A 17,554-nucleotide genomic window follows, 5' to 3' on the forward strand; every position below is an offset into this window, starting at 1 on the left:
GGACAGTCACATATTGTGATGAATGATTCCCTGGAAGCTTTGAATATATTGACATCAAAAGTCTAGTACACAGTACATATAGTGATCAGCGTTTTCATTTGAAGAATCAGAATGGTAACACAATTTAAATTCTCATTGACTTGTAAATTCCTCTACACGAGTAATATATATGATCATCTCAGCGTGTTTGTTAGCAATAGCGATTAGGCTTCTTGCTTCTTCGCTTTCGTATCATCCAAAACACCAACAAGGCATTTCTCAAGTAAGATATCAAAATTGACCCAAGCATGGTATTTGTTGAACAATAGCGTACCGTCTCTTCCAACTGCTTTCATTAGCATATCGACACCTCCAGGATGAAAATTCATATAAGGCGTTATGTTGTACACGCGACCTTTCAAAACAGTCCACATTGAATCTCCTGATTTGTGCTTCTTTACTTCATCCATTGGAATAAGCCTCCTGTTTGACTCTCCCTTCAAGCCTACAAAATACATTTCCGTTTCATGTATGTAATGTAACACATCAACATGTGATTCAGGAAAAGAAGACTAAAACAAAGCATAGAACTGCTTACCTGCAAGATCAGGATGTGTTCGTGTAAGTTTCATCCAATCCATTTGGCTATAACCCTTTTCAAAGGGAACTTTGGTACGAGTTATAGGCTTTCTAGCTGGAGTTTTGAAAGTCTCAGATGATTCACTGGACGGCTTTTTCGAAGATGAAGAAGAATCAATCACTGTAAAAGACAAAGAACCTACTGTCTCTTCTTTAGGAGGAAGAGACTTGTCTTTCCAAATAAGACCATTGCTTTGTTGATCTAATCCATCTTTAAGGGTAATATTTCCCACATCTGATGCAAGTTCTTTCGCCTCGAGAACAACTTCACTATCTGGTGACGCAACCTTCAAAAAAATGGAACAAACCAAGAATCAAATCATGAAATTCTAAAACTTTCATGTTTCTATAAAGCCAAATCCTCAAGAAAATGAGTCAAAACTAATACCTTTGAGAATGTGAATTCATCATCTCTAGTAGTATCCATCCTTGAGCTTCGAGCAATTAGTTTCAAAACAATCTGCACCCAAATAACAGAACAATTTGTATCGGTTAGAAAGAACTAAGAGGAAGAAGACGAAGATCTAAAACAAAAGACTCATCATTTCTCCGGAAACTTCACATATCAAAATACGATAGTTAGAGACAAAACAAAAGTGTAAAGATGCCAATTTTATTTTTTAGGGACTCTTTGGTAAAAATTTAATAGCACAGAGAAAGTAAATAGCATATAACCCTAAAACAAGTGGTGGGATTTCTTAAAGGAAGAAACTTTATGCAATTTCTGATTCATGAATCCACCATATCAAGAAATCAATTACGACCCAGAAACACACACACACACACACACAAAAAAAGAAGTAGGGGAATCAGATCTACAGTGAATTGAAAAACCTGGTGGATCTGAGAAAGAAGAAATCGACTCGAGCTCCAAGGAGAGAATCGAAGGAGAAACAAAGACCAGTGACGACCAAAGAGCGAAGAGAGAGATCTCCCTCTCTATTGGCAAAAATGATTATGTATGTTCTTCCTTGGAGGCTGGTGGATTCAATATACCAAATTCGACTCGGTCCAATTCGGGTTTCTTTTGGGTTAAATTCAAAATAGTATCAAAATATACAATCTAAACTGAAACCGAACTTGTAATTTTGGTTTTGTTCGGTTATCTATTTCGGTTCTTTAATTTTGGGTTGGTGTCAAATTACAAAATGTAGTCATCAGTCACACATTACAAATTACAGAAGAGAGAAAACCCAATTGGTTTTGTTCGGTTATCTATTTCGGTTCCTTAATCTGCTCCTCACATACTCAGATTACCCTGTGCTATAAATCTGTACCAATTGACCTCTGTTGTCATTAAGATCCGATGAGCCCTCTAAACCGAGCGTACGACAGTATAATCACGAACAAGATTGCGCAAAACGTTCCCGTGAGACTCACGACCTTCAACAACAACAATAACAAAAACACACACCAATGATATCATATCATGCTGTAATGTCGACCAATCTAGAGATGTTTCTTTCTTTGTCCTGGGAACTTAAAATGTGACTCTTACCCATTTGAAAATGTATCCATGGTCGTTGTTCCATGTATTGGGGATGTTCATGCCGAATATTCCCGCGATCATTGAGTACATTGATACACAGACGGTTCCAGAGCTTAACATTAGCTCTAACTGCATATATACAGCCATTTTATACACATCAAAAAAACCATTTACTAGTCTTGAGCTTTCTTTTTATATCCACTCTCACCTGAATCAGCTGATTTCGATGATTGTCTAACTGCAAATCAATAAACAGTGATCGATTATATATATAGCCTGTAAGAGAGATTACATTTTCATAACATTCTGAGTTTTCATTTTGGTTTACCTGGATGTTAATGTAATCCTCTGTGTCATCAATATACTCACGTAGCTGCATCATGTTACAATTATACTTTCTAAAGTCAAGAGGTGTCGTCACACAGATTTCACCACTAGAAAAGAAACAGGAACAAGAAGGTACAATACCTCATTTAATTTGTTCAAAGTGCTGTCGATTTGCATAAAATATGCCTGTAAAACAAAATCAAAAATTTTAAAGGTTATTTAGATTTCATATGTAGCTGATAACACATATAATGTAATGGTAGACGTTTACAACCTCCAGCAACATTTCAACTTCTTCAACATCATTTTCGTCGTCCCCGCGAATCGTGGCTAAACTTACTCTACTTGCTCTGGAAATCTTGGAACCAATAGTTGGGGATGTAGGATACCAAATGGGTTCATCAGAAACGCTAAGCGATGAAGATACACCAACAAGCTTCCTCGTAAGGTAGAGATCAGCCATATCACCATCATCATCCAACAATTGTTCCAGCTCATCCCTTACCTGCAAAATGGTTATGCTTCTTTTAGCTTGTCTCTTTTAGCCTAGAGGTTGATATGAATTATGTGAAGAGGGATAGATAATACTTAAAGTACAAGATGAGTTTATGACTCACTCTAAGACAGAGTTAAGTGTGGCTTACCTTTTGGACCCGAGCTGTCAATCTAGTCATGGCACTCTTCAATTTACGAACCCTTTCCAAGTTACGGCTACTTATCTACAAAATGAAAGTCATCAACTGGAAACGGAGTGATGAAAATAATTGCTGAGTTAGCTACCTTCAAGGTAAGTTCATCCAAAGCAGGGTAAGCAGACTTCTCTAGTTCTGTCGTCCTTGCAGCTAGAAAACTACAAATAGCTTCCAAAGCCACCTCTAGCGCCCGGAATTCAAACGGAGACTCTAATAAACAGTATAACAACAAGCACCACATTTCAAAAATACCAAAAAGTGAAAAGAATGAATGGTTCAATGCTTAAGAATTAAGATGACAAAAGTTGAGGGGTACGTACCATCTTCTTCACCCACATCACCATCTCCGTGACCACCATGAGCCTCGTTTCCAACTGGCAAGCGTCTCTGAAACTCCTCCAGGACGGGAATAACATTTTCATCTGACGAATCCCGAATCAAAACCTGTAAAAGCATTTTTAAGTAATTAAACAAAACCATCATCACTAAGAAAATGTTCCAAAGTGTTCACATTTAGATACAAGCCAGTAAGAAAGAAACACTCTATATACAAAAAAAAAGTAAACTGATTCTGACCTCTTCAGCAGTGATGATGGCCTTTATATACTACATCAGACCAAAGCAAAACACTAATCAATCAAAACATGGACTAACTAAAAAACAAAAGCAGAGGAGCAAACAAAAAAGACCCAACCTCTAAGTTAAGAACAATGGCTCTCTCTCGACCCAAAATAGCAGAAGGGTAAAAAAGATTTGGGTCAAGGATCCGTAGATCACGAGCGTGGATCTGAACACGGTGCATAATCACGTATTTGTCAACGTCAAGCACAGTTTTTTCCCCTGTCGCGTCTATAGAAATCCAACTCCTCGATGACTGAGATGTCTTCCTCTTCGTCGCTACAACCGCCGATGCTGAATCCACCGGAAAAACTTCTCCGTCCGGCGACATCTCCGATTCTTCTTCACAAATTACACTCAAAGCCTTAAAATATTCAACGGGATTTAAGAAGAGAAAACAAAAAGTTAAAAAGAGTTAGCAAGATCGAAACTTTTTTTCCCCTGGCTACAAGAACTGTTCATACGAAATTAAAAAAACCAAGTTGGAATAATAAAAAGTGTGTTTTCGTAGTATCTGCTCCTTTTTAACCATTATAAAACTCCTCGCAAGTCGTTGTTCTGCTTTTTAAAATTAGTTTATTCTTTTTTTATAAGTCTGACGATAGAGAGACAACAAGTACCATTGTTTTACGTCTTTCGACTTTCATAAAGAAGACGGCGATAAAGATAGGCTTCGACGGCGACGTTCACGACTTCGTGAGGCGTTGACTGAAATGAAGCTGAAGAAGAAGAAGAAGAGACTACAAAGGTTTTTAAAAAGGTAATTTTGTCAATTTCATTTAGAAACGCTATTTATGAAAACAAATCGCTCAAGACGCGATTTGGTACCAAAATATCTGAAATTATGTTCCTTTTGTGTTTTATAGAATGCTCTGTTTTAACTGTTCTGTATCATTGATTGGTTTAGTCACTCAAATAATAACCTTCAAATAATTTATTTTTGATATAAATTTCCAAATTTTTTTCCAGCCCAAATCTATAGAAAAGGAAAAAATCAAACTTTAGAATCAGACAGTAATGTTCAAGGAGTGTTTCAAGCTACCCACGTGGAGAAGATGATGGCCTAAAGCAATCTTCCTCGTTCCGATTTCATCAACCACACTCAGATCCTTACACACATTAACCTTAAACCTAACCATCGCTTCTTCGCTCTTTCTCAGACGAACCTTCTCAAACCCTAGAAGATGCTTAACCGGAGATCCGTGTACTTCCGGCGGCGTCGTGAACAGAAACACCGTGTGGCTCCCTTCTCTGTCTCCGGCGTTCGTTACCTTCAGTTGAACCTCGAAATCCAATCTTCCACCGACGGCGTTATTATCGCAATGCGGTCCGAACGCGTCCAGTGATTGACACTCCGACGATGATAGGCAAGCGTGACTCTCTTCAAGATTGAGAGAGACGAGCTTCGGAGCTTTAAGAAGCTGGTGACTGAAATTACTGTAACTGAGCCCATGTCCGAAGGCGTATACGGTTTCTCCGGTGTAAAACCGGTAAGTCCGACCCGGATACCCGCTTAATTTGTCGGGTCTCATGTTCATGTTCGTCATCGGAACTTTCTCCACGTAAGACTGAGGATACCACGTCATCGGCAAATTCCCACCTACCAAGAAAAAAAAAATAATAATAATCACCGGTTACCAAAATTGCAAATTGTGAACCGGACCGGTTAAATTAAGAGTCTTACTCGGATTATGGCGACCGAAGATGACGTCAGCAATAGCGAGACCACCGGCTTCACCAGGGTATCCGACCCACATAATGCTTTTGATCTTCTCATCGTTCTTGGCGAATGTAATGTCAAACCCTCCACCGGACATTATGACTAGCACCACCGGTCCTTTTGCCGCCTTAGCCACTTGAGTCACTAGCTCTTGCTGCTTTCCGGGAAGATTCAGGTCTATGCGATCTAATGTCTCCTTCTCAATAGATTGATCGGCTCCCATTACTAACACCGTCACATCCGCAGATGCCGCCAGAGCCGTAGCTGAAACTAAATCCGCCGCTACGCACGTCACGTTGTTGCAGCCACGATGATACTTCGTTGTCAACACGGTCCTCTCAAGTCCTTGAAGCGGTGTTGTATACTTGCATGCCACGCCTGAATCAGTAACAGTTAGATATGTTTAACATTCTATGTTTTAGTTCATAATTCGATTTAAGTTATGGATTTACCTTCGTAATTTCCGATCATGGTTTTTGTGACATTAGCATTTGGTCCGATCACAGCCAACGTTTTGATGGCGGAAGGAGAGAGCGGTAGTGAACCAGCTACGTTCTTGAGCAAGACAATGCCTTGCCTTGCGGTTTCCGCAGCTAGTTCTTGGTGTTCAGCCGTGCACACGTCCTTGGGACCCAAACTACCATAGGGTTGATTCTTAGGGTTACCGTCGAAGAATCCTAGGCGCATCAGAGTGGCAAAATTGTTCGAAATCGCTTTGTTGATATCTGCTTCTTTGATCATCCCCTTCTTGACCGCATTCTCTGTGTGGTTACCCAAGAAAGAACCACAATTTAGATCCAAACCTGCCAGTATAGATTTAGCTGCTGCTTCCTCTGGAGTCTTGGTATAGTGTTGTGCACCATACAAAATACCTAATGAGTCGCAATCCGAAACAATGTACCTAAAACAAACCCGAAATGTTTTTGAAACCGCACCCATCGTAGAATTAGATATGGTAATCAGAAATATTCTACGTACCCGTTTAATTTCCATTGACCGCGGATTAGACCCGAAAGCAAACCAGGATCCGCGCAAGTGGGTTTACCGTTAACTTGGTTGTAAGAACACATGATACAAGCCACATTCCCATCAATCACACAGCTCTTAAATGGTGGGTTGTATGTATCATCCAAATCTTGTTGCGTCACCTAATCCAATACACACGGAACAGTTACGTGATATCATACAAATGTACTTAAAAATCGGACCAAATATTAAATGTATTACCACGGCGTTAAAAGTATAACGTGAAACTCCTTTCCATTTTTCAAGGTCATAGGCGGTTGAGTGTTTGCAGCAAGCACCAACTTTTAGACGGTTAGGATCCCCACCGTCAGTCTCCTGAAGACCTTTGACATATGCTACCGCGTATTTGCTCGACAGTGTTGGGTCCTCTCCTGGAGTCTCTTGTCCTCTTCCCCATCTCGGGTCACGAAATATGTTCACATTAGGTGACCAATACGTTAATCCAGCCAATCCCACATTGTACATTGCCCTCGCCTCCGTCGACACAGCCTTAAACCAATTCATATAATTAACGTTAATAATTCAAAGAAAGCAACCGTCATCTAACATATTATGAAAAGGTTTAAGGAAATGTGATGTACTTTGCCAATAGCCTTGAACAAAGAGACATTGAACGAAGCAGCGGTGAGAATAACTTGAGGGAAGCATGTGGCGCTAGGGACAAGCTTGCTGAAACGAGTGGCTGGTCCGATGAAAGATACCCCGTGAAGTGCCTCTGCCCACCACTCATACGTCGGAATCCCCAAGCGGCTCGCACCGTTTCCGCTGCTCCCTAAAAATTTTATCTTCTCTTGCAACGTTAGTCTCCCAACGAGATCGGCGACTCTGCTTTCGATTTTTATTTTGGTGTTGCAAAACCCAAACCCGGCAAGAGAATTGTTTCCTGCAACGTTGCAGGCGAAAGCCGGCAAAGACTGGGCGTTAGAGGGCTCGGAGACAAAAGAGATGTAGAGTAAGAAACAGAGAAGAACAGGGCAAACAGAGGAGGGTGCTCTGTTTCTTCTTCCCATTGTATATGCTTTTTATGTTGAATTTGTTTTACTTGTTAAATCATACATAAAACAAGAAAATGCAAGAATATATTTGAATGCTTTGCTTTTGGTAATTTTCTTCATTAATCATCTTTGACTTACAAAGATTTTTGTATTCAGAGGTTTGGTGGAGTCAAAGCATCCTTTAAAATCATGGTTTGAACTTTGAATACACCCCCTAAATATCCTTTATGACATAAAACAACATACATTCAAATAATCATTATCTGCCTAAGTTTGGTCGTGGGACAGTGAAACTTCTCCAATATCCCACATCGGTTTCTCTATTCAAAATTTGTCATTTTATATGTTGCTCTAAATCAACACTCTAACGTCGAGCTATGTAACGATAGCTTGTAACCCAAGTGGGGACCATAAGATGGTGGGACGCTGGCTCGACTCACGGGTCGGTTCTGTTGTTGGCATTGTTTCGAACCGCCCAGTCCAAGCTGTGAGTGAACCGTACGAACTGAGCGAAGGTTTGGTTCGGACGATTCCTGAAGTTGGAGGGTAATGCGTGAGGCTGGCTTCACAGAGCAGCGACTACCTCCCACTCAAAGCAGTGGACGGACCACGGTTCGACGCCACACTGATCCACCATGATCTGCTGGCTCGTACCCAGCCTGAACCACCATTTTTTTTCTTTTAACATTTTTAATTTGCTATCTCATTTTATTTCATTAATGATATATTTACTATTTTCCTAGTGAACCACAATTTTTTTTTTAAAACAATTTTAATTTCCTATCTCATTTTATTTCATAATATATTTTCCAGTTGAAAATAAAAAGATCCATCGGATCAAACAGTAATGTTCAAGGAGTGTTTCAAGCTTCCCACATGGAGAAGATAATGACCTAAAGCAATCTTCCTCGTTCCGATCTCATCAACCACACTCAGATCCTTACACACATCAACCTTAAACCTAACCACCGCTTCTTCGTTTTTCCTCAGACGAACCTTCTCAAACCCTAGAAGATGCTTAATCGGAGACCCGTGTATTGCCGGCGGCGTGGTAAACAGAAACACCGTGTGGCTGCCTTCTCTGTCTCCAGCGTTCTTTACATTCAGTTTAACCTCGATACCCGATTCTCCCTCGACGGCGTTCTCACAATGTGGTCCGATCGCGTCCAGTGATTGGCACTCCGATGATCGGCAAGGGTGGCTCTCGTCGAGACTGAGAGAGACGAGTCGTGGAGCTTTGATTAGCCTATGGTCGAATTTAGTGTAGCTGAGCGTGTCTCCGAAGGCGTATACGGTTTCTCCGGCGTAAAACCGGTAAGTCCGACCCGGATACCCGTTTGGTTTGTCGGGTCTCATGTTCATATTTGACATCGGAACTTTCTCCACGTAGGATTGCGGATACCACGTCATCGGTAAACTCCCGCCTAACCAAAAAAAATAAAAACTACCGGTTATTAAAAAAATTTAATAAACCCGAACCGGTTTATACCTGGAGAAAACAGAGCAAGGCTTACTCGGATTATGGCGACCGAAGATGACGTCAGCAATGGCGAGACCACCGGCTTCACCAGGGTATCCGACCCACATAATGCTTGTGATCTTCTCATCGTTCTTGGCGAATGTAATGTCAAACCCTCCACCGGACATTATGACTAGCACCACAGGTCCTTTTGCCGCTTTAGCCACTTGAGTCACTAGCTCTTGCTGCTTTCCGGGAAGATACAGGTCAACTCGGTCAAGGGTCTCCTGCTCAATGGTTTGATCTTCGCCCATCACAAGCACGACAGCATCCGCAGAAGCAGCCAGAGCTGCGGCTGAGTCTATGTCCGGTTCCTTGCACGCCACGTTAGAACAGCCCGGCTGATAGGTAGACGACACCGTTTCTGCCAGTCCCTGAAACGGTGTTGTATACTTGCATGGGTCACCTGAGAGATAAATACGTTCTTGTTGGTTTCACACAGTTAAGCTTATCGAGACAATATATAATCACTAGTATCAATTTAATTACCGAAGTAGTTTCCGATCATTGTTACTGTGGCTTTGGCGTTTGGTCCAATCACGGCTAACGTTTTGATGGTGGAAGGTGAGAGTGGAAGCGAACCAGCAGAGTTCTTAAGCAAGACAATGCCTTGCCTTGCGGCATCTCTAGCGAGTTCTTGGTTCTCAGCGGTGCAAACGTCTTTAGGACCAAGATCACCATAGAGCTGCTTCTTGGGGTCTCCATCGAAGAACCCTAAACGCATTAAAGTGGCGAAATTGTTTGAAATCGCATTGTCGATAGCTGCTTCGTTCACCAAACCCGCCTTGACCGCTTCCAATGCGTGTTCATGCGTGAAATGATCACAATTTAAATCCAAACCTGCCAAGATAGATATGGCCACAGCTTCCTCTGGAGTCTTGGTATAGTGTTGGTCTCTATACAACACATCTACTGAATCACAATCTGAAACAATGTATCTAACAAAAAACCAAACCGTTGATTTTATAAACGGGAACCAAACCCTTAATTCATTGAACTAAACAACTAGAAAAAAGCAACCCTTACCCGTTTAACTTCCATTGACCACGGATCACACCAGAAAGCAGATCAGGATCAGCGCATGTCGGTTTACCGTTAACTTGGTTGTAAGAACACATGACACTAGCCACATTCCCATCAACCACACAACTCTTGAACGGTGGTTGAAACGTATCAGCCATATCTTGTTGGTTCACCTATCCAACACAACACGGAAAAAAACGGACAACTAAACAATAAAACATTAAAATATTGAAAAAAACGGCCAATAAAAACGGACAATAAAACGGACAATAGCTGTGACACAGCTATTGGTCACACCAAAAACATTGAAATGTATTTGGTGTTAGCAATAGGCAATAACAAAAGTTCCATAATATTCAAAGAATCCAAAAAAGCTCTCTCTTCTTACCACGGCGTTGAAAGTGAAACGATGGACATCTGTCCAATTATCAACGTCATAGGCGGTGTAGTGTTTGCAACAAGCGGCGACTTTGAGACGGTTAGGATCTCCACCGTCAGCCTCCTGAAGACCTTTAACATAAGCCACCGCGTATTTGCTCGAGAGTGTTGGGTCCTCGCCTGGAGTCTCTTGTCCTCTTCCCCATCTTGGGTCCCGGAATATGTTCACATTCGGTGACCAAAACGTTAAACCGGCTGATCCCACATTGTACATTGCCCTTGCCTCCGTCGATACAACCTTAAACCATACATGGATAAAAATTTATTACAGTGAGAAGCAAGAAAACACTCCTGACTAAAAGCATCAAAAAACAAAATAATATAAGAATCATTACTTGTGCCTTAAGAAACAAAATCTTCCATTTGCATAATCAGTGAGTTTTCACAACACCCAAAAATAAGGAAAATGAAAAAGGAGATAGTTCTTTCACCTTGCCAATGGCTTGGAACAAAGACACATTGAAAGAAGCGGCCGTGAGTATAACTTGTGGGAAGCTAGTGGCGCCACGTACTTGCCCAGAGAATCCACTACCACCTCCGATGTATGAGACGCCATGAAGTGCCTCCGACCACCAGTTGTAATCCGGAATCCCAAGGCGGCTCACGCCGACAGCTCTGCTCCCCAAAAACCCGATTTTCTCCTCCAACGTTAATCTTCCGACAAGATCGGTGACTCGGGCTTTGATCTTCAACCCCGTGTTGCAGAATCCAAGTACGGCTAGAGAAGGGTTTCCGGTGACGTCACAGGCGAATACCGGAGAAGACTGAGCGTTCGATTGCTCGGAGATGCAGAGGAGGAAATAGAGGAGAAGAGTGGAAACAGAGGAGAGTGCTCTGTTTCGGCTTGTTAACCAAGAAGAACTCATTGTATCTTTTTGTCTCGAGTGTTTTTTTTTTTTTGGTTTGTGTTATTGTCTATTGATCACTGTTATATACTAACAAAAGTGGTACACTGGTTGGCAAATTGTTAATTTTAAGATTACAATTTAAAAAAGCTGTTTATCTGTATTATTGTATTTATATAGAAATTGCAGCCTTCGAGATGAAATGTCACTATGAATAATAATGACATTTCCTGCTCTCTGTTAGAAAAAGGTTAATAGTCTTTATGTTAACCAAAACATATTTCATAGTCGGTTTTCTAAATTCTTGTCTCTATACATATATTTTTTTGTTTGATTAAACTTAGTGATTATTGTCCATATAACTTATGTCATGTTGTTTTCTTTTGTGGCTACTGCCTTTTACTTCTTGGTGATCCATCTAAACAAGTATTAAAGAGTCAGAATAAATGGCAAAATTTGTGTGTAACCCCTAACGTAACTACAACCGGCCTTCATTGTTTTCTGAGTTGTGGCTGATAGATTTATATTTGCACTAGGATATATCCCGTGCTTAAAGCACGGATCAACATTTTAAAAAAAAATTATAATATAATAATTAAAATTATTGTTTTTTTTAAATTATTTTGTTTGAGATAATATTTATTTAAAATTGTTATGTAAATCTATTAGTCTATTTGAATACTAATTATTTTAGAATATTATAGTATTTTATTTTTGATGTATTATTACAGTTTTATATTGTTTGTTGTTATATTTACATCATTATTATGTGAAATATAAAATAGTAATTTTAATATTATAATTGTGAGTAAATAAAAATTATTAATTTATTATTTATATAAATTTAGTTTTACCAACCTGCCAATGTGGAAATTAAAACACACATTTCATACAATAAATAATATATCTTCGTTTTAAAAAAATCAAATCACAACATATGCAGAAAAAAATATGCATTTTAAATTATAAGTATTATATGAAAATTCCAAACAATTTGTAAATAAAATAAAATAAAGATGATAGGAGAATCATAATTTGAAAACTTAACAAAATCTTCGAATTTAGTTATTAAAAATAATTGTATTGTATACTTAGATATAAATTCTTAGTTTTTAAAATTCTGATTGGTTTATATATTTTTTTCAAAAAAATAATTAGTAATTTCGTCCATAATTTATTAGAGAGAGAAAATTATTTTTTAAATTTTTTAATATTTGATCCGTAAGTGTTTTTTATTTTTAATTAATTATATTTATTTAAATTAGTTAATTAAACTTAATTATTTTTTTCTAATGGCAATTGAATGTAATTTTTTACACATTTTAAGGTTAGTTTTATATTTGTACTTCTCAATTAATATAGTAGGATGACACACCGTCACTCCAAGTCCCCAACATTGCGATGCTCATGACTCACTTTAACAAAACCAAGTAAATAGTTATTTGATCTATCGACTTATTGCTTTTTTGAGTTAAGTAGCATAATTAGTAACCAAACACCTTTTAGTTAGATACTAATTTTCTCATCATAATGATTAATTATATTCTGGCCTCACAATCATTGTGATCAATACTTTATGTACACTATTGTTAGGATCGGACAAAACATCTTTGAATATATAAAGTTCGATTTCACCTATATGCAAAAACTTTGGAAGATTTGGTCATAGATTATTATTTTAAATATCTATATGGATATGACATATCGAGGTTACATAGACAATATAGACATAGCTAGTTATCAAAACACAAATGGTTACATATGCATCGGTTAAAAGAACAGCTGTTAGCGTTTATAATAATTCGTTTTTATTTTGAATAAGAGTATATATGTACGAGAAAGGTGTTTTTCTACTTTGGGTATTATTTTGAATCGTTAGTAGGTTTGCGGCTTTCAGTGCTATCAGCAGACATTTTGAGCAAACGTTGCTGTTGGATGCAGAATACATAGCTGTCTCTTGATTGGTCGACGGCAAATCTACTTTCGACGTACTAAAATAACAAAGGTAGTAGTATGGAAGGAATAAGAAATTAGGTGTCATGTCTTTTTCTTCTTTTAATAACTGTGAATATTCCTCTATTTTGTAATACAATTCAACGAAACAGTATATAATCTATGGGCGGCTGAGTTGTTCATGCTAGGATTGTGTGTTCGTAGTACACTGAAGTCTGAATAAAAACAAAATTAACTTAAAAATTTCGGAGGCACATGCACCCCATAAGCATGCAGCTATATCTCACCCCATAAGCAAGCATCTCTGCCTTTTTTGAACACGATACTAATTCAATAGCAAACTCGGAAATTTTAAAATAGAATCACTTTTTTTTTTGTCGTCTAATATATCGTATGAGAACATCTTATAAATGACATAGTATACAATAACTTTTAAAACTCATAATTCTACTTCAAGAATCTAGCTAATGGGGTTTCCATGAATTAAAAATCCACGATATATACAACACTTCACACATACATTATGATGGTTAATTAAAACTCTATTTTGAGCTTTTAATCTATTGAGTAGTGTGACCAACCGAAAGACTTGGAAACTCTAGATTTACGTAAGAAAATTATTAAAGATTGATAACGATTGGCCATCTAATCAAAATCTGGCGCAAAATTGGACTGACTGTATGGTTACTTTATAAACTCATATTGTATATATATCAAACTTAATTCATAGCCTATAGGTTAACAAAAGAAGAAGACGAATCTATTTGGGTATCACGATATGTTTCACTGTTTCAATAAAGAAGAGAATATATACACAAAATGTTAACAATGGAACTGGACCACATTGGCACCAATAAACCTAAAATCAAAAGTGTAGGTTCGTTGGTCATGAATGAGATGATGTGGACTTTAACTGGAGGATACAGACATAAATGAGTTGGCTTCTATCGTGGAATATCAAATCAACATCATCATTTTGTATAAATACTGTATTTTAAACTAAAACATTTTGTTTAAAAAAAAAAAAAACAGAATTCTGAACTGATATTTTGATCAATACTGCAATTTTTTGTTTACACCATTTATAAAATATTTGATTCCATGATATATTTTGTTTTCTTTTCTCATTTTTTTTTTCATGTTTGTTGTTCACCATCAAAATAGTATGAGTTTTGCATTGCTAGTTACAAATGATGTTTGCTACATTTCAATAATGTATCTTCTGAACATTTTTCACTTTAAACCGCAAATGCATATATTTGTGTATGTTAGTTAACTAGAGGTCCAAATGGTCACATATACTAGAAAGAAAAAAAGAAAGATGAAACCATGAAGTTGCTTCAAATTTCCCATTATAAGGGATGTTTATAAACACCATTCCAAGTACGATTCAACATATACAAGTAAAACTGCACAGACATTTTAGGGAGAAAACCCGTTTTATATAACGAAGATACTTACACAGTCAAATCCAATCCAATGGGACAAGAAGAGTGTGCCTTTACTCTTAACTCTGGTCCTTGTAAGGTGTCCAAATCAGTTTGCTAACATCTACATCAAGACCACCTCGACCTGCAGCTTTCAAATGTCGGTCCAGAACCTTTGGACCCGCACAGATCACGTGTTGTCCTTTCCTGTACTGTATCAGTTCTAGGCTCTGAAGTGTGCTTAATATATCTTCCGCCTTGATCGCTGTCATGTCACTCAGCTCCTACATCATCGTACATGAAACAGAGACAGATGGGCAGATCCTTAATTAGATCACAGAAATCAAGATTAGCCTAAGAATTTCTAACGTTTTGAAACACTATCTAACCTTGATAGAAATGTTTCCTTTATGTTTTTTTAAGATGTCTAATAGAACACGAGTCCAATAACCTCTGTAGCTTAGTAAGCCTAGATCCGACAAGGGTCTTTCCGGTGTCCCAACTTTTCCCTCTTTCTTTGAAAGTTCATAGGCTGCAACTCAGAAGGGCAATCGGTCATTGTTTCTATCCGCATTGGATTGAGAAGAACAAAAGAGTCACAGTGACAAAGAACTCACAAAAGGCTATCAAGAATTTTCCATAGCCTTTTCTTTGATATGGAGGCAGGGTTAGAATGCAAGCTAAGTTGTATGCTTCTTCCGAATGCTTTTCCTGTACCCAGTAGAAGTTACGTTTTACTATTAACAAACCGGACAAGGGAAACCAAACATATCTGTAAACGATGTGCTGTATTACCTTTGAAAAGTATCCAACCATGTGGCATCCTCGATCATCACATTCGCAAAGAACGTAGAACAGAAACAAATCAACGTCGTAGTAAAGAGTTTTGTGGTCAAGAAATAACTTTGCCAGGTAACAGAGATTCTGTGCAAACACCTTGTTCTTTTTGCCATCAACCTGTAAGATTGGAGTACGGTTAGAGAAAAGAGATAACGAAAAAATTCCTGCTTGGTGAAGATTTACTTGTTGATGTACAACAAAACCAAATGAGAGATAACTAATAGGCATCCATATATATACAAAGAGCAGGCGATAGAGTTAACAATATAAACATCATTTCCACTGAAACAAGAACAAGACCAGACACAGATCTCGGGATATTACCTCAAACATTGACAAGGTACCACTTCGATAAATTTCATCACCAGGAGGGTGCTTCAGGTCACACTTTCTCTGCAGGTAAAAGCTACAAGATAAATAAAAGTATGGAAAAATGGTAATGCAACTTTACTGAACCGTGAATGCAGATATGCAAGTCGGTGAAAATATTCAACAGAATCTAAAAAGTTGGCTACTATCTTCAGAATTGAAACTGGAATGCCAATAACAGAGAAAACGGGTGTGAAACCAAAAATATTGAACCTCGCAGTGGAATTTTAATTATGATGCTGACTTCAAAGATAAAGAAAAACAGTTGCTAACCATATGTCTTTGAAGCTGTTCTTTGCGTTTCATGAAGTTCAGGCAAAACTCACAAAAAAAGAGCTTCACGCAGTCATTGTATTCTGGCGGAAAAGGGGAGAAGTACCAAGTCTCAATCTCATATTTTCCAAGCTCAATTGTTGCTATGTTCTTCACTTTCGTGAACTCTTCATGTTCACGCAAACTTGCTGCATCCAGCTCCTCATGACCCTACATAACACAAAAAAATCTCGCATCAACTTAAGCCTGATGTTTCCAAGACCAGCCTTGAAAAGGCATCAATTACCACTCACCTCTACATGAGTCTCATCAATCTTCCTCTTCTGGTGGCGTGTCATCTTCAAGCTCGTTACCTAGAAACCAAAGACATAATTCTCTGCTCAGTGCTAAACGTAGAATAGAAAACTTACGGAGAATTATGCAACTAACAACACAAAAAAAAACTAAAGAAAGCACCTTGTCTTCCACTTTTTCATCTACAGCACACTCTACCGAGTCAAGGTCTAGTTGATCCAGATGAATCCATTCATCCAGTCTCCTATTAACTGCAGTTTCAGAAAACAAATTACTAAAATCAAACACTCAAAACATACATATTGATGATTCCATCATAAGATTTAACAACCACCGACTTTATAATCACTTTACTCAATGCAGAACTTAATCTCCTTCTCAAAAAATCTCACACAGCCCAATTCTAGTGATCCAATAGATAAAGGTTCGAAATTTAACTTACTACATTATAAACCCTAGACAAAAAATTCCACCTTTTTGAAGTTAAACATTACAAATCAACCAAAATTGAAAACCCTAGAACGAAACGTGATGGGGGAGTTAAACGACGTACACTCAGTGTAATGAACGTAATACTCGTAATCATTCGGACCGCCGTTTTGTATCCTCCGGCGCTCAATTACTTTCACGGGATGGTGTTTCCCGTCTCTCCACCGACACATCACGCGAGTACCAACCTCGAGAGGAAGCATTCCCATTTTCCTCTTCTTCGACGGATCAGACACTACGATCGCCTGATCAGAAGCTAACGGAGAAGGATGAGACGAATCACCGCCGTTCGTAGCCGGAGGCTTTTGATTCGACGACGAAGGTGGCGGTCCGGTGCCGTTAGTTTCTGTATTTGCTGACGATCCCATTTCTCGGTCGGGTCGGAGATTACCGGGTGGGCTTTCTCTCTCATACGAGTTAAGAGGAGAGAGAAACTAGAGAGATCAAAACGGACACTCGAAATAAATTAGGCCCATCAGATGTTACTTTTCACGCAACTTGGGCCTTCCTTTACAGGCCGAGAAATAGATTATTGATATTTAAGGTTGTGAACATCTTTTTAGCCGAGTCCCTATATATTCTTTAGTTTATCAAACTGA

At 38.5% G+C, this 17,554-nt stretch overlaps 5 protein-coding genes and 1 non-coding gene across 6 annotated transcripts; 1 reads left to right on the forward strand and 5 right to left on the reverse strand.

Moving 5' to 3' along the window:
- Positions 1-26: 26 nt before the first annotated feature.
- On the reverse strand, positions 27-1,631 carry LOC104769158 (cytochrome b5 domain-containing protein RLF). The gene is made up of 4 exons (XM_010493305.3): positions 1,453-1,631; positions 1,007-1,078; positions 578-905; positions 27-484 (listed from the first exon to the last, which is right to left on the reverse strand). The coding sequence occupies exons 2-4, from the start codon at positions 1,043-1,045 to the stop codon at positions 204-206; spliced, it is 648 nt and encodes a 215-aa protein (XP_010491607.1). The 5' UTR covers positions 1,046-1,078; positions 1,453-1,631; the 3' UTR covers positions 27-203.
- Positions 1,632-1,675: 44 nt separating this feature from the next.
- LOC104769160 (magnesium transporter MRS2-7) lies at positions 1,676-4,347 on the reverse strand. Its single transcript, XM_010493306.3, has 11 exons — positions 3,821-4,347; positions 3,703-3,732; positions 3,447-3,570; positions 3,215-3,336; positions 3,079-3,153; positions 2,709-2,939; positions 2,576-2,620; positions 2,436-2,480; positions 2,316-2,345; positions 2,117-2,236; positions 1,676-2,001 (listed from the first exon to the last, which is right to left on the reverse strand). Exons 1-11 carry the CDS (start codon positions 4,073-4,075, stop codon positions 1,915-1,917), a joined length of 1,164 nt encoding a protein of 387 aa, XP_010491608.2. The 5' UTR covers positions 4,076-4,347; the 3' UTR covers positions 1,676-1,914.
- A 316-nt stretch (positions 4,348-4,663) lies between these two features.
- On the reverse strand, positions 4,664-7,546 carry LOC104769161 (beta-D-xylosidase 4-like). The gene is made up of 6 exons (XM_010493307.3): positions 7,072-7,546; positions 6,692-6,979; positions 6,443-6,612; positions 5,917-6,365; positions 5,429-5,842; positions 4,664-5,344 (listed from the first exon to the last, which is right to left on the reverse strand). Exons 1-6 carry the CDS (start codon positions 7,498-7,500, stop codon positions 4,752-4,754), a joined length of 2,343 nt encoding a protein of 780 aa, XP_010491609.1. The 5' UTR covers positions 7,501-7,546; the 3' UTR covers positions 4,664-4,751.
- Positions 7,547-7,854: 308 nt separating this feature from the next.
- On the forward strand, positions 7,855-8,160 carry LOC147918437 (signal recognition particle RNA). The gene has a single exon (XR_015594205.1).
- A 78-nt stretch (positions 8,161-8,238) lies between these two features.
- On the reverse strand, positions 8,239-11,589 carry LOC104769162 (beta-D-xylosidase 3-like). The gene is made up of 6 exons (XM_010493308.3): positions 10,897-11,589; positions 10,416-10,703; positions 10,031-10,200; positions 9,494-9,942; positions 9,000-9,410; positions 8,239-8,909 (listed from the first exon to the last, which is right to left on the reverse strand). Exons 1-6 carry the CDS (start codon positions 11,329-11,331, stop codon positions 8,323-8,325), a joined length of 2,340 nt encoding a protein of 779 aa, XP_010491610.1. The 5' UTR covers positions 11,332-11,589; the 3' UTR covers positions 8,239-8,322.
- Positions 11,590-14,598: 3,009 nt separating this feature from the next.
- LOC104769163 (histone acetyltransferase of the MYST family 2) lies at positions 14,599-17,427 on the reverse strand. The gene is made up of 9 exons (XM_010493311.3): positions 17,020-17,427; positions 16,629-16,717; positions 16,466-16,525; positions 16,173-16,382; positions 15,855-15,923; positions 15,486-15,647; positions 15,308-15,401; positions 15,080-15,222; positions 14,599-14,974 (listed from the first exon to the last, which is right to left on the reverse strand). Exons 1-9 carry the CDS (start codon positions 17,321-17,323, stop codon positions 14,771-14,773), a joined length of 1,335 nt encoding a protein of 444 aa, XP_010491613.1. The 5' UTR covers positions 17,324-17,427; the 3' UTR covers positions 14,599-14,770.
- Between the last annotated feature and the right edge of the window lie 127 nt (positions 17,428-17,554).

The sequence above is a fragment of the Camelina sativa genome, chromosome 20 (genome assembly GCF_030686135.1).
Source record: "Camelina sativa cultivar CO46 ecotype springtype chromosome 20, ASM3068613v1".
NCBI lineage: Eukaryota > Viridiplantae > Streptophyta > Magnoliopsida > Brassicales > Brassicaceae > Camelina > Camelina sativa.

What these genes read in the sequence shown, in the direction of transcription:
- LOC104769158 (XM_010493305.3), bottom strand. Translation starts at nt 1,045, where the DNA reads ATGGATACTACTAGAGATGATGAATTCACATTCTCAAAG. An exon ending in ATGAATTCACATTCTCAAAG is followed by an intron (nt 906 to 1,006) that starts GTATTAGTTTTG and finishes ATTTTTTTGAAG; the next exon opens with GTTGCGTCACCAGATAGTGA. An exon ending in AACACATCCTGATCTTGCAG is followed by an intron (nt 485 to 577) that starts GTAAGCAGTTCT and finishes TGTATTTTGTAG; the next exon opens with GCTTGAAGGGAGAGTCAAAC.
- LOC104769160 (XM_010493306.3), bottom strand. Translation starts at nt 4,075, where the DNA reads ATGTCGCCGGACGGAGAAGTTTTTCCGGTGGATTCAGCATCGGCGGTT. An exon ending in TGGATGAACTTACCTTGAAG is followed by an intron (nt 3,154 to 3,214) that starts GTAGCTAACTCA and finishes TTCATTTTGTAG; the next exon opens with ATAAGTAGCCGTAACTTGGA. An exon ending in TGACAGCTCGGGTCCAAAAG is followed by an intron (nt 2,940 to 3,078) that starts GTAAGCCACACT and finishes ACCATTTTGCAG; the next exon opens with GTAAGGGATGAGCTGGAACA.
- LOC104769161 (XM_010493307.3), bottom strand. Translation starts at nt 7,500, where the DNA reads ATGGGAAGAAGAAACAGAGCACCCTCCTCTGTTTGCCCTGTTCTTCTC. An exon ending in GGTCAATGGAAATTAAACGG is followed by an intron (nt 6,366 to 6,442) that starts GTACGTAGAATA and finishes GGTTTGTTTTAG; the next exon opens with GTACATTGTTTCGGATTGCG. An exon ending in CATGATCGGAAATTACGAAG is followed by an intron (nt 5,843 to 5,916) that starts GTAAATCCATAA and finishes TTACTGATTCAG; the next exon opens with GCGTGGCATGCAAGTATACA.
- LOC104769162 (XM_010493308.3), bottom strand. Translation starts at nt 11,331, where the DNA reads ATGAGTTCTTCTTGGTTAACAAGCCGAAACAGAGCACTCTCCTCTGTT. An exon ending in TGTTCCAAGCCATTGGCAAG is followed by an intron (nt 10,704 to 10,896) that starts GTGAAAGAACTA and finishes GTATGGTTTAAG; the next exon opens with GTTGTATCGACGGAGGCAAG. An exon ending in GTTTCACTTTCAACGCCGTG is followed by an intron (nt 10,201 to 10,415) that starts GTAAGAAGAGAG and finishes TGTGTTGGATAG; the next exon opens with GTGAACCAACAAGATATGGC.
- LOC104769163 (XM_010493311.3), bottom strand. Translation starts at nt 17,323, where the DNA reads ATGGGATCGTCAGCAAATACAGAAACTAACGGCACCGGACCGCCACCT. An exon ending in AACAGCTTCAAAGACATATG is followed by an intron (nt 15,924 to 16,172) that starts GTTAGCAACTGT and finishes TTTTACCTGCAG; the next exon opens with AGAAAGTGTGACCTGAAGCA. An exon ending in GTACCTTGTCAATGTTTGAG is followed by an intron (nt 15,648 to 15,854) that starts GTAATATCCCGA and finishes CCAATCTTACAG; the next exon opens with GTTGATGGCAAAAAGAACAA.